Raw genomic sequence first — 12,088 nt, 5'->3', positions numbered from 1 at the left:
AAAATTTTCCAAAGGTATATGCAGTAAACGAAGGTTGATCTCGTAGCCATTAGCTCGATATTACGTACGTACAATACAGGTATTATATCGTACAATACAGGTATTGTATCGTAAATAATATCGATTGCCCAGGTCTCACCACGGGGAGGTTGCTACGAATGGAAACCCACAAAAATAAGATCATCTTCTACCTTAAAAAGATCAAAATTCTATTCATTGTCGCATAACTTACGTAAAGATTAAATTATACGAGAATGAATAACGGTACGTATTAATTAAACAGGTTGATTAAGAGGAACGTAAAATAATCAATGGTACAGCGTTTTAGTGTTATTTTCTTTATTTTCTATTTTATATTTATCGATGTTGAATATTTACAAATTCTTCATTGTGGTCATTGATGACTTAATTCTGATGACACGTTTCGTACGCATTTATTAGAAATAGAAAAATTCAGTGGTTTTTCTTAGATTTCTCTTAATTTTTAGACGCGCAGTTTTAGACATTTTTTGGCCACAAAATTTACTATGAAAAAACGATGTTTCATTGCCGGAGAAACGATCAAATCTTTTGTTGATATTTTGCATTTAAAGCAGTTATGCGATATGTACGTACAACGTCGAGGAACTCGAAAATACGGTACGTTCCTGCGATCGAGCTAGTATTACTCTTAACAAATTGTGCCACGAGAACGTTAATTAATCGATGATAAATGTTTCATCAAGGATAACGTAAAATACATCACAGAGTAAAATTTACAACTCAACAGAGCCACGTACGCACAAACCAAGTCATCCCTGTAAATACGAAAGGATGAATTAGATCTATAGAATGACATTCTCTCTTCCATCTCGCTTCGTTCGATCTCCAACTACCGCAACAAGTTGTGATGCAAGATTGTCGATGTTTTGCGTAAACGTGGCTATTATGAAAAACGGTAACAATAATTACAGTCAGTCGAATTGTCAAACTGCATCGCAGAAGTGTATTCTAATAGACGTGTCGTTAACAAGTGAAATGAGCGGTGACGTTCATCGCATCTATGATCGTATCGCAAACTACGAGCGAATTTCCGGCGATACGCAACTAAAAACAATAATTCGCTAATACCTGTCGCACCGTTTCAATTTGTACTCGCCAACTATAAAAATATCAAATCTCGTCTCACGATGCCGAGCGGTCTAACCAATCAGAATCGATATCTCGAGCACCGACTAATTGCTCTGATTAGCTTCTAGCGCGTAGTTCTGTACATAAATGATAGAGTATAAGAATAGGTTAAATATATATATGTATATATATATATATAATATTTATATTTATATATATATCTTGATATATATATATATATAAATATGCGTATAAATCCAAAATAAATGCAAATGTGTACGTTTCAATAATCTTTCGCAAGAGATAGAGACTCGTCCCTTTTCTTAGGAATATTCGTGTATGTATATGCGATTTTCTTTAGAATCACAATTAGATTATACGCTATAGGAAAGAGACTGATTGGCTGGCAAGAATACGCACCCGCGGAATGGCGGAAAGTTATTTACAAATTTCTTTATATTACAAAAACAATACCGAGCGCGATAAGAAATGTAACGTTCTTTTGGTATGAGTGTAGCAGTGTCTAAACGTCTTGCAGTTTAAAAGTTAACTCCCTTCGACTCGTAACAAAGACAAAAATCATCGACTCCCCTAGCGGTTAATTAATAACGTTGCAGGAATATTTAGGGAGTGTACTAATCATACGTGACAGAAACTTTTTAATGATAATTAATTAATTATATATTACATAATATATGGTAATTATGCGGTAGATAGTGTAGATAGCTTACTATACGCAATATATATTATTAATTAATTAGGATTATAAAATGACACATATACGTGTAACAAAAGGATACCTTTGCTCGCAGCTGGCACGTATGTGTATCGTAATTTAGATTCTGAAATGTTTATTCTTTGGTAAAGTGACATCCGTTTGAGAGTTATCCTCGAAAGAACAAGACATTCAGAGAGAACGGTAAAACTTTATCCACGCGACACGATTCCCGAATCCCGAGTGTATCGTCGGTTTGCAAAAAGTTTCAGCATCGGCAAACAATAATATAAATTTATACGCAATCTTGCAAAGGAAGACAGTCTATAAAATTATCGGATCGACGTTTAATCGCGTCACATGCACAAATTTCATTGCATCGATCGAAGATACAGTTGAGAATGTAAATATGTAATTCATCCTAAATTTTGTATACAGCAAAGAGATGGACCGATAATCACCGATTTTATACAACATATCGATAACGTGTTAAAGTTTACTGACCAGCTTCTTAATGTTATCGTAAAAAATTATGCTTTCAATATGTTCTTACAAACTATCGAAACCGCAGTCAGTTATCCCGTATCCTTTATAACCATTGTATATAAACGTAGAATCGGTGATCGTGCAAGTAGCAGTATTCTTATGCAAATGTTCTCTATTTTCAATCGTTAAATAACGGCGACATAAATATCGTGCGATTATCAATAACGCTGCCAATACGTCGCTGTCGGTGAAATGTCTTTTTACCTTTAAAAACGTACATATGTGTCATTAACATCTGAATGGATGTTATGTAAAAAATGGGAGATGGATATGTTTTACGCGTTCAAAGATGAAAGATTTACGTTTATCGGCATAAAACACGTCTACTTACACTAACACTCGTTTACATTTAGCCTCTTAATTCAGTTCGACGATATTTTGCTTCGCACATACCTGGTATCTAAAACCTTGCCTCCATATATAGGTACACAGAGTTACACAATATTGTTCCCTAAGCGTAACAAGCTCCAAGAGAAGACGTTCATGTGCGACGTTCAATGTTCGATTCTCGAAATGTCGAATACTCCAAGTCACGATCACGGAGGTATAAGCGGTTAAATTCATTGCCTATAGAACTCTATAGAACTCGATAGAAATCGATAGAGAAATCGATCGAAATTTCCTTACAACTCGCCCGGGAAGACGAGGGAATTGGACATGAACCGGTACTGGATTTTTATCGCGGTTATTCGGTAAGGCGATCCGCGCAGCGGTAACTCAAAGCTTGTCGCTTTAAATTATGAATTGTGTAACTGAGCGTCTCTGCGTTAAAGTTCGTGCTTTTGTTAAAAACTTTCGCACTTTGTACACGGCACACGTATTAATTACTATTAGGTACCAGCTTACGCTATCGGTGAATCGTCATCGTCGTCGTCGTCTCTTGTGACTAGCACATTGCCGTAATGATTTGAACGAAGCTGTCGAACTCGTTGCAACCACTTATATCGCTTCTCGACGAAATACAGTAACACGCTCATTACTATGAGGAAAGTCAGTATAAACAAGCCAGCAGCTATGGAACTACCTAAACAAAATTTTAAAATAATTTCATTCAACACCATCGACATGAAATATCCTAGCGTTTCTTAATTAGACATTTCCTTCCACGATAATCCTATCTCATGGTTACTCTATGTACAATAGTTAAGGGAGTTAACGCAATCGTATTATCAATCTAGAGAAAAAATAGGGAAATAACGTAACGTGGAAAATTGTTTGCTCGACCGTTTACGAGATTTGCACGGAATAGTTTAGTTTGCGCCGATACCAAGCTAACTTTTTCACTACCGAGTTAAAGTTTTAGATTAAATCTTTCGCTGTCGGCGTTTTTATATATATATATACCTCCTGAGTGGACTTCGATCGTTGACTGATCGATAATTACGTTGCGAAACGTAGTAACCTGGACACACTGGCTTCCGTCCGTTTCGAAACCTCTCACGCATCTGCACTGTGCTTCTTCGTTCTCCGAATTTTTGAAGCATCTTTCGTTTTCGCCACACTGATCCATCGCTTTGTTGATGTCGCACCGTTGAAATTGGCTTGTCGCATTTTCGGCTGAAACATCTGAATAGACGGTAAATTACTCTCAATCAGGTAGCGCATCGAGATCAACAAGTAGCGTTACATCGTACGAGAGATCGTACCGATCAACCGAATACAAAGATTGCATGAATCGAAAGCAGGAGACGTAGAGGAAAGCTTAGCTGATTCGTCTAAGGGAAGGTTAATAGGTATGGATATCAACCACAGCAGGTAAACGGTGAAACGAATCAGAGCTTCGCTGCACCATCGACGATGAACAACGTGAATATTCTAGCCCCGGAAACATTTGTGGCATTAATGTACTTTGGCAACTTTGATCGTACGAGTGCAAAATAAAATATTTCTCGAACATGTTGGAACGTTTATAGAAACCTTTGACCAATATACTACGTGCGTTGTATGAAACGTTTCGATATTTTGCGTAAACACGTATTTCACAAAGATAAGAAAAATATTTAAACGGCCATTTGCTTAAAAGGATCGTTTTAACGTTAATTATTTATGTATACGAACATTGATTTCCTACGAAATAAATGTTTGCATCCTTTTCTAATTTCTATATATATTGTCAGATTGGTTTTAAATACCGATTGAATCATCATAGCCATGTATCGTTACAGCGATGAATGAAATTTAAGAATGTCTTTATATAACACAGATAATATGTACATAAAATTTCCTACGATAAATCCTCAAACATGTACTTTCGTGAGCTACGGTCTGCACGAACAAAGACCACGTTTTGATTCTGCAGTGTATCCGTTTAATGAATCATTATTAATCGATTTGCATAAAATGCACGCAAAACAATAGACGGCTAAGAAGAATAAAAGTTTGTTAATGATATGATCGTCTCGCTCGAATTGAACGATAACGATAACTGCCGGCAAATTCATAGTCACGAGTTCGTCATTATCGTCTTTTTCTATCGCTATCGGAGTCAGCCGACAGTAACGATCATTTTTCGCTTCGTTTGAACAAAAGACACAAAGCGCTTCCAACGAGAAGCGACACTGGTATATCATTGCGACTGTATCGACACTGCGTGAGCCGAAATTGGCTGAATCAGTTAATCGAGGCGAATTCGTTTTATCAGCTAGAATACAGAGGTTAACTACACGGAGGTTGGTTGAGTCAAGCAAATTAACGGACTTTCTTCTGATTTAAGCCGATAGTATCGCATTAATTCGATAAGGTGCCTCGTTGCAATACGCTTGTAAAAATGCAAACGAATTTCGCGAGCGTTGAAGGCAGTGTTAGGAATATCTGCTTGCCTTCAAACATCGCATTCGGTTTTCTGCAATTATATTTATTAATATACGGTATCGCGGCACTGTTTGGTTAAAAATTTACGCTTGTAGAACAACGACAACTTTCATTTAACATCATTCGATTTTACGTTACGTGTGCGCGCTATTAAAGGAAACGGCGGAACTCTACCAAAAAATATTACATAACAACCGAAAACTATTTGCACGTACGCTCGTTCTCCGACTTTTGTACCAATATAAAAGTTAACGATACGAAATTTTGATATACACGAATCTAATTAATTAGTATATAAATACTATAAGAAATACAGTAAGAGGCGAAATACTTGTTATAGCCACTGTATGTAAATCTAGCGACTATAGTTAGACCGTTAATAAGTCTGTTACTTTATTTTATATAGCACGTACTGGACCATGATAGAAACATTGAACGTACGTGGTTGATAACCGTATCTTCTGTAAAATAAATTACATGGGCGGACAATACAGGATGACTAACGGAATCGTCGCGAAATATTATTCATTCGCAGAGCTAATTACGACCGCTAAATAAAGCGTTTGCACGTCAACTGCGCGTTAATTATTTCCCACGAAAAGGGATGCGAGACACAAAGTTACATTTTCAATTGAGCAGATTCGTGCGTGTCTTATTTATCTTGCGCTATTCGTTGATGGCGAGGAATGAAAGAGGACGACGCTGCTGCTGATACTGATACTGATACTAGCATTCGTGTTGAATAACGTTAAACGCTACGTATGGATTTGTTATAACATTGACTCATCTTCTTCGTTATAAAGTGAACGCTGTGTGCCTCGAGCAAAAATAACGAACAAAGGTGTAAAATATATCAACAACTGTAATTGAACGCGATAAGCTTCGTACCTTCTGGCTAGGCAATAATAAATAAATATTGCCGACGTATATTTCGTCCGTAGGTTCATGGAAATCCGTGGAAAGAAAAAATTGTCGGGCATATAATTACAACGGGAAATACCGGCCGTTATATATCAACTACCGTACAACCGAAACAAATTGATTATGCGATAACGAGCGTCTGCTACGTGCTACGTTAATCATTTATCTTCCATTGGGACAGTATGTACACGGCAGTAATTGATGTTTGAAAAATTGAACACGGAATATATGCGAGCGAATGGAGCGAGAGAAACGTGTTTCAACCAGTGAAACATATCGATGTGGCGTTGAAAAACACAACACTCGCGGCGGCTCGATTTCTGGACCATAAGCACCAAGAGGAGAAGAGACACGCGGATAGTCGGAGAGCAAGGGAATTGGAGAGAAATGGAAAGAAAGAAAGAAAGAGCGCGCGCGCGCGCCAGAAAGAAAGAGAACGAGTACAGGAGAGGGGTAAAGGGAGAGACGGAGAAAAAGCGGAAGAAGACTATTGTAGCCTTACAGGGGTGACCCCGATGCTTCGATTGAACGAAGCAATTTCGGCCTCGCTCGGTGCACAGACACTTAATTTGCTGGCAAACGCCGACTGTAAATTGTTTCAGAGAATCCATGCTTACCTGCGTAACTGGATGGCGCTAGAAAAAGCAGTGCCACGATGAGATAGCAGAAAACATTGCCTCGAACGTTTCGCATCTTGCTTTCTTTTTTTCCTTCTCTTGTTGACGCTTGCTCTTTGTATTTCTTCTCGGTCCTTCCTGATTCACGATCACATAATAATAATAATCAACGAAAGTATTCAAAGTACGCTCACGATCGATGCGTTTGTGCCGCTCGGGAAACCCAATGTTGAACGCACAAAACGTACACGCACGTCTTTCGGTAAAGTATTCGTTTAGATAACCTAAAAACCTCAGCGCAAAAACAATCAACAAGCACGCATAAGCCGGCTCATTGCCGATCGGCCGACCGTCACCAGTTTTGACAGATAAATGCTAGGCCGCGCCGCGGAACGCGTTCAATCATCTGTTATTAAACGACCATTTGCACTTATCGAACTCAATTGGCATCGAGAATCGCAGAATGTGTTTCGATTTCGAGACATCGAGATGGCGCTATGGTACGCGCGTGTACCTCCGATTGGCGCGACGATCAAAACGAAATTTCACGCACAAGCTGTTTAAATCTATTATTTCTAACTAATTCAGCTGAAAAAATATTATAAAACGAATGTTACGAAAAGTAACGGTGTTCCTATTTGAATCTAATCTGAACTTTCATATTTATCGATCATATTGGAAAACCAAGTAATAATCGATTGTTATTTCGAATGTTATTCCGAATTTATGAAAAATGGATATTTTTAGAACGGATAACCAAGACGATAGCATATTTCTCTCCTTCTATGTAACTACGACATTTGACTGACGAAAATCGATTCCCAAGCAGGTTATTTTTGAAACATGGAATCAATTTTTCTCAAAAGCATGGAATTCGTGCATTTTTAAACGTACCTATATCGTACAAAAGGTACGTTTCATACATTTGGGGAATCGATCGTTACAATTCAATATTGTAACGCTGTTTCTAATCCACGTTTGGCACGTTAAAGAATATGCTGCAATGCACCGCTTAAAACATAGTTGCGATGACAGCGGCACGTGTCATGGCGAGTGTGTTGTTATAAACGAAAGTCGTGTGCTGTGAGTCGTACGTAAAATCGAAAGCTGTCAATTACAATATTCAAGATGAGGGAAGAGACAGTATTAAGTTTAAAGTGGCATAGTTTTCCGTCGCATTTGGCAGTTTCCCTCGATACGTGTTACGAGAAGCAACAGTTTGTAGATCTTTCCTTAGTATGTAAAGACGGAACGATTTTAAAATGTCACAAAATGGTATTGGCCAACTCGAGCTCGTTCTTTCGTCGCCTGCTCGTCGCCAACGATCATCCTCATCCTATGATTATTCTTCACGATATCGAAGCAGATGATCTCAAGACTATCGTCAATTTCATGTACTGCGGTGAAATACAAGTGGTTCAAAGTGAGGTTAGAAGGCTGTTGAAATTGGCCGAAATTTTGGAAGTCACCGGTCTACGGCATATTCAAACTTCCGTTTTGGTAGGAGAATCGAACAACGCGTCTCATGATACGTCCAGGAAAACCACCACGGTATCTCGTCTAAAAATCGAAGAAACGAAAGGTCTACCTACCAAAACAGTAGTACCTGATCATGATCCCAATAGTAATAAACCACAAAATAAAACGGCCAGTCAATCGACAAAGTTGCCTTCGTCTACTCATCTTCATAAAAGCAGAAATAAAATTCCGTTAGACGCTACCAAAAAAAGTGAAGAGGGTAATATTAATTTATTAAGTCAACGTTTAGATACAGGGCGCTCTGGAATCAGTATTGTAGACATTAACGACATGCCAAGTACTAGTAGAGGAATTACCAACCCACCACCTCAAAAAAGGAAAGAGTCTTCTGAACCTGTTATTAGTTGGCCTCATGTTCTGTCCGCTATATCAAAGGATAAATCTTTGCCTTTGAAAAAATTATGTATTATGGACGAAGTTGAAATTACAGCTGGAAAGCCACCTACAAGTCGTCAAGAGTTTCAGAGAAATGAACCTTTAGACAAAAGAAAACAAGGGACTAGCTCAGAAAGCAACAAATCTATGAAGTATGCGGTTTATATAAAAGATGAAGTAGATATATTTGAAATGGAAGAAGATGCGGATATGGACCCCCTTGAAGTTGAAGAAATTGACAATGAAAATTCGGAGACACTCATGGGATCGACCCAAATGTTTCCTGTTACAAATGTGGAACAGACGTATTATAACGCAGGGACGCTCTCTGAATTTCCCCCAAGAAAGGGATCCAACGGTTAATAGGCAAAACAAATGTTTTAAATTATTAATATATGTTGCTTTGATGATAACACTTAGACTGAATAAAACTTTTTGTGATTATAAATATTTGTTTAAAAAAGAAGCTGCAAAATTTCAATATATATAAATTAACCATAGCTCACTACTTCACTTACTTATTACTTTCTTACATGATCTTGTTCATTTTCTAATAAATCAATTGAATATAAATGTTTCATACTTATTTAACACTTGAACCACTCGGCACATAATTCATGCTACTACGTTACATGTTTCTATGGAAACCTTCTGTATCCAGTTGTCCTCACATTTTGGTTAGCTCGATCTTGTCTAATTATTTTTATTAAAAAGTATTTAAAATATGAATCAGATAGTAGATCATAATAAGCTCGGTGAAAAGATAATAGAAGGTGAACAAATTATGGACAACTTAATGGTAGATAAACATGTAACCGAGGAAGAATTTCAGAACTTTATGCGTCGCGTTACCGAAGTCGGTAAGCACTATCTCCTTTTTCAATTACGAACATGATCTTCAATTTATTAAATTTCAAGAAAAAGTTGTGAAAAAGTTGGCGTCTTCCGATCCTGAAGAACAGAAGCACGGAGAAATATTGGCCGATGAAATTTTGGGAAAACGGTTGGAAAAAGATATATGCGAGGATACCGAGTTAGAAATAAGAATTAATCGTACAGTGATTAACAAATGTTCGGTCAATGAAAATTCAACTCAGGAACAAATGTGTAAAGGTAATGATCCTTGTGTTTTACATTCCCACACTAATCGAAGATTCCTTTTTATAGAAGCGTTTATGAAAAGCGTGGAGAAAGATGCGAAAGAAAGAGCAGAGAACCGGAAAATTAGAAACGAACGAGCGGAAACGTTGAAAACAATCGGTAATGGAGCATTTAAGGAGAAGAACTACGTAAAAGCGGTAACATACTATAGTAAGGCACTCGAGCAACGAAAAGATTCGACCGTGTTATGGAATAATAGGGCTCTGTCGTATATTCAGCTTGGATTATTCGAAAAAGCTTTAGCCGACTGCGAATGGGCGCTAAAAGTTAATAATACAAACTTGAAAGCCCTCTTAAATAGCGCAAAGTGTTACAAACAACTTGGAGACGAAATCAAATATAAAGAATACATTCAGTTAGCAAAAGAAAGAAATCCACACTTCAACAAGTTTATTAACGGTATACTTCATATTTTTTACATCGGAAACATTTCTATTTAAAATTAACCTTTTTACTTGTAACCTTTTTTTTCTTTTTTTACAGAATTTGAAGAAAGTATGGACATGCGCGTTAATTATCAAGCCTGATCTAGTAATAGCATTTGATAGTAAACAATAGAAATATTTCTTGTATAGCGTGAATATTTCTTTTGTAATAACCTAAAATGCATTTGACTGGTATCAAGACGGATCTATTTTTGTTGCATAACCTTCTTTAATCTCTGAGAGAGATCTAGGTTCATGCAGAAAGACTGTACATTCAATTCCCTGAAAAAAGTTATTACTGGAATTGTTTGAAACTATTATAATTTATAATACAAATGCTAATACCTGCATACGTGCTGCTCTAACAAATCCCTCATTCGCCGATACTGTAATGCTTTTCATATCTTCCCCTGTTGAGAAAACTAATCTAGATCTATCTTTAATTTTACCACCCAAATTAAGCTTCTCCATTATTCTGCCTGTTGATATATCCTTAACAATCTGAACTTTACTAAGTAGTTCTTTTGCCCTAAGAGTCTCTTTGGGTCCACCGATAACATCTATAATGTTCATAAAATTTTCATAAGCAGTTTGACAGACAATTAGTTTCTTTCCTTTAAACAAATCCTCTAAAATGGGTTTCACTGGACGTCTTCTCTCCATTTCTGCTTGTTGCGTGAGTAAAGGTTCCCGATAAATAAAACAATCGTATCCATTGGTCATGTTTGTCACGTACGCTAGTAAAGTTGACACATCCAAGTTGAGAATATTTATTTCAGTTTTAAGGAAAGATGTATTTAACGTATCTAAATCTGAATCTATGTTCTTTTTATATTCATCCAAAGGCTCCTCGGTAGATTCTAACGAATACATCCATGTGGAAAATCTGTCCTCGCTATCTACCTCCGGAAGAATAAACCATGAATATCATTTTTTAGTTAATGGCTTGAATTATATTCATGCATGTATCGTATTAAGAAAACATCAATACCGTGTACATCTATATTTTTTACATCTTCACACTGCATTTTATCCCCTTCAACGATTATTCCCATGCGTTCCAAACGTGTAGCTAATGGAATTTCTATACCATAAGCAAAGTGGAATACGATATCAGGTGGCCTATATAAATGTGGATAGCAGTTTGCGCATCGCAAGTAACTCATTGCTTGGTCAAGCACAGATTTTTGCCCGTATTCTCCATTACCCATTGAAATCATAGTGAGAGCTCTAGCATTTCTAGCAATAACTTTTATCCACGACGCACCACCATTGCATACAATATCTACTTCTAAGCGTGACTTCTGATACTTAAAGGGTTTCATAACATTGGTAGGTTCATTAGCACAGAAGAGTCGTGCTACAATTGCATTCAAATGAATCAAATTTGTACTCTGTAGATGTTCTTTCTTTACGTTCCCTGTAGATTGTACCTTTATTGAGAATAGCATATAATTATAATCCTGATTCTTTTAACTTAAAAAGTATGTAACCACCTTGCATATTTATAATCAACGAGATTAGAAGAAACAGATGCAATGAAATATTTTACAGTTATAGATGCATATAATCGCTGCTGAACCTCGTGAAGGAAATATATGTATACGATGGAACTCTTATTGTAATTTCAAGGAGACGTACCTTTTCTAAAAATTTAATTTCTTGTTGAATTTTTCGTATAAGTTTTTCAATCCCGTCAATCTTTCCCACAAGTTTCAGCCTGTCTATCGTGGCTTTGCCACTCTCTATTTTTTCCTCGATGCATGTTAAAAGCTCAGCCTTTTCCTCCATCCTCCCGGATTAAGCGATTTTCGACAAGTTGGCCATGAAAAATTCTATTTTCTGTGGTAATTCTAATAATTTTGGAT

The 12,088-nt window shown here is 36.9% G+C and overlaps 4 protein-coding genes across 5 annotated transcripts; 2 read left to right on the top strand and 2 right to left on the bottom strand.

Annotated features, from left to right (window-relative positions):
* Nucleotides 1-322: 322 nt before the first annotated feature.
* Nucleotides 323-7,141, bottom strand: LOC139992679 (uncharacterized). Its single transcript, XM_072013792.1, has 3 exons — nt 6,721-7,141; nt 3,716-3,937; nt 323-3,395 (listed from the first exon to the last, which is right to left on the bottom strand). Exons 1-3 carry the CDS (start codon nt 6,794-6,796, stop codon nt 3,214-3,216), a joined length of 480 nt encoding a protein of 159 aa, XP_071869893.1. The 5' UTR covers nt 6,797-7,141; the 3' UTR covers nt 323-3,213.
* A 591-nt stretch (nt 7,142-7,732) lies between these two features.
* On the top strand, nt 7,733-9,082 carry LOC139992667 (uncharacterized). The gene has a single exon (XM_072013765.1). It carries the CDS (start codon nt 7,849-7,851, stop codon nt 8,995-8,997), a length of 1,149 nt encoding a protein of 382 aa, XP_071869866.1. The 5' UTR covers nt 7,733-7,848; the 3' UTR covers nt 8,998-9,082.
* Nucleotides 9,083-9,290: 208 nt separating this feature from the next.
* LOC139992671 (tetratricopeptide repeat protein 12) lies at nt 9,291-10,419 on the top strand. 2 transcript variants are annotated; one of them, XM_072013772.1, is made up of 4 exons: nt 9,291-9,494; nt 9,553-9,747; nt 9,802-10,194; nt 10,279-10,419. In XM_072013772.1, exons 1-4 carry the CDS (start codon nt 9,359-9,361, stop codon nt 10,320-10,322), a joined length of 768 nt encoding a protein of 255 aa, XP_071869873.1. In that variant the 5' UTR covers nt 9,291-9,358; the 3' UTR covers nt 10,323-10,419. The 2 variants fall into 2 exon arrangements, with proteins under 2 accessions (XP_071869873.1, XP_071869872.1); XM_072013771.1 differs by having other exon boundaries at nt 9,553-10,194.
* Nucleotides 10,171-12,011, bottom strand: LOC139992665 (UPF0415 protein C7orf25 homolog). Its single transcript, XM_072013762.1, has 4 exons — nt 11,862-12,011; nt 11,212-11,653; nt 10,566-11,119; nt 10,171-10,502 (listed from the first exon to the last, which is right to left on the bottom strand). Exons 1-4 carry the CDS (start codon nt 12,009-12,011, stop codon nt 10,416-10,418), a joined length of 1,233 nt encoding a protein of 410 aa, XP_071869863.1. The 3' UTR covers nt 10,171-10,415.
* Nucleotides 12,012-12,088: the final 77 nt, after the last annotated feature.

This window comes from Bombus fervidus, chromosome 12, assembly GCF_041682495.2.
Source record: "Bombus fervidus isolate BK054 chromosome 12, iyBomFerv1, whole genome shotgun sequence".
Taxonomy (NCBI): Eukaryota; Metazoa; Arthropoda; class Insecta; order Hymenoptera; family Apidae; genus Bombus; species Bombus fervidus.
The sequence above is the reverse complement of the archived record's forward strand: the minus strand, read 5'-3'. Positions and strand labels throughout refer to the sequence as shown.

What these genes read in the sequence shown, in the direction of transcription:
- LOC139992665 (XM_072013762.1), bottom strand. Translation starts at nt 12,011, where the DNA reads ATGGAGGAAAAGGCTGAGCTTTTAACATGCATCGAGGAAAAAATAGAG. An exon ending in AAATTAAATTTTTAGAAAAG is followed by an intron (nt 11,654 to 11,861) that starts GTACGTCTCCTT and finishes TTCTCAATAAAG; the next exon opens with GTACAATCTACAGGGAACGT. An exon ending in AAAAAATATAGATGTACACG is followed by an intron (nt 11,120 to 11,211) that starts GTATTGATGTTT and finishes TTCCGGAGGTAG; the next exon opens with ATAGCGAGGACAGATTTTCC.
- LOC139992671 (XM_072013771.1), top strand. Translation starts at nt 9,359, where the DNA reads ATGAATCAGATAGTAGATCATAATAAGCTCGGTGAAAAGATAATAGAA. An exon ending in GCGTCGCGTTACCGAAGTCG is followed by an intron (nt 9,495 to 9,552) that starts GTAAGCACTATC and finishes TTAAATTTCAAG; the next exon opens with AAAAAGTTGTGAAAAAGTTG. An exon ending in CTTCAACAAGTTTATTAACG is followed by an intron (nt 10,195 to 10,278) that starts GTATACTTCATA and finishes CTTTTTTTACAG; the next exon opens with AATTTGAAGAAAGTATGGAC.
- LOC139992679 (XM_072013792.1), bottom strand. Translation starts at nt 6,796, where the DNA reads ATGCGAAACGTTCGAGGCAATGTTTTCTGCTATCTCATCGTGGCACTG. An exon ending in AGCGCCATCCAGTTACGCAG is followed by an intron (nt 3,938 to 6,720) that starts GTAAGCATGGAT and finishes CCGTCTATTCAG; the next exon opens with ATGTTTCAGCCGAAAATGCG. An exon ending in GATCGAAGTCCACTCAGGAG is followed by an intron (nt 3,396 to 3,715) that starts GTATATATATAT and finishes AATTTTGTTTAG; the next exon opens with GTAGTTCCATAGCTGCTGGC.
- LOC139992667 (XM_072013765.1), top strand. Translation starts at nt 7,849, where the DNA reads ATGAGGGAAGAGACAGTATTAAGTTTAAAGTGGCATAGTTTTCCGTCG.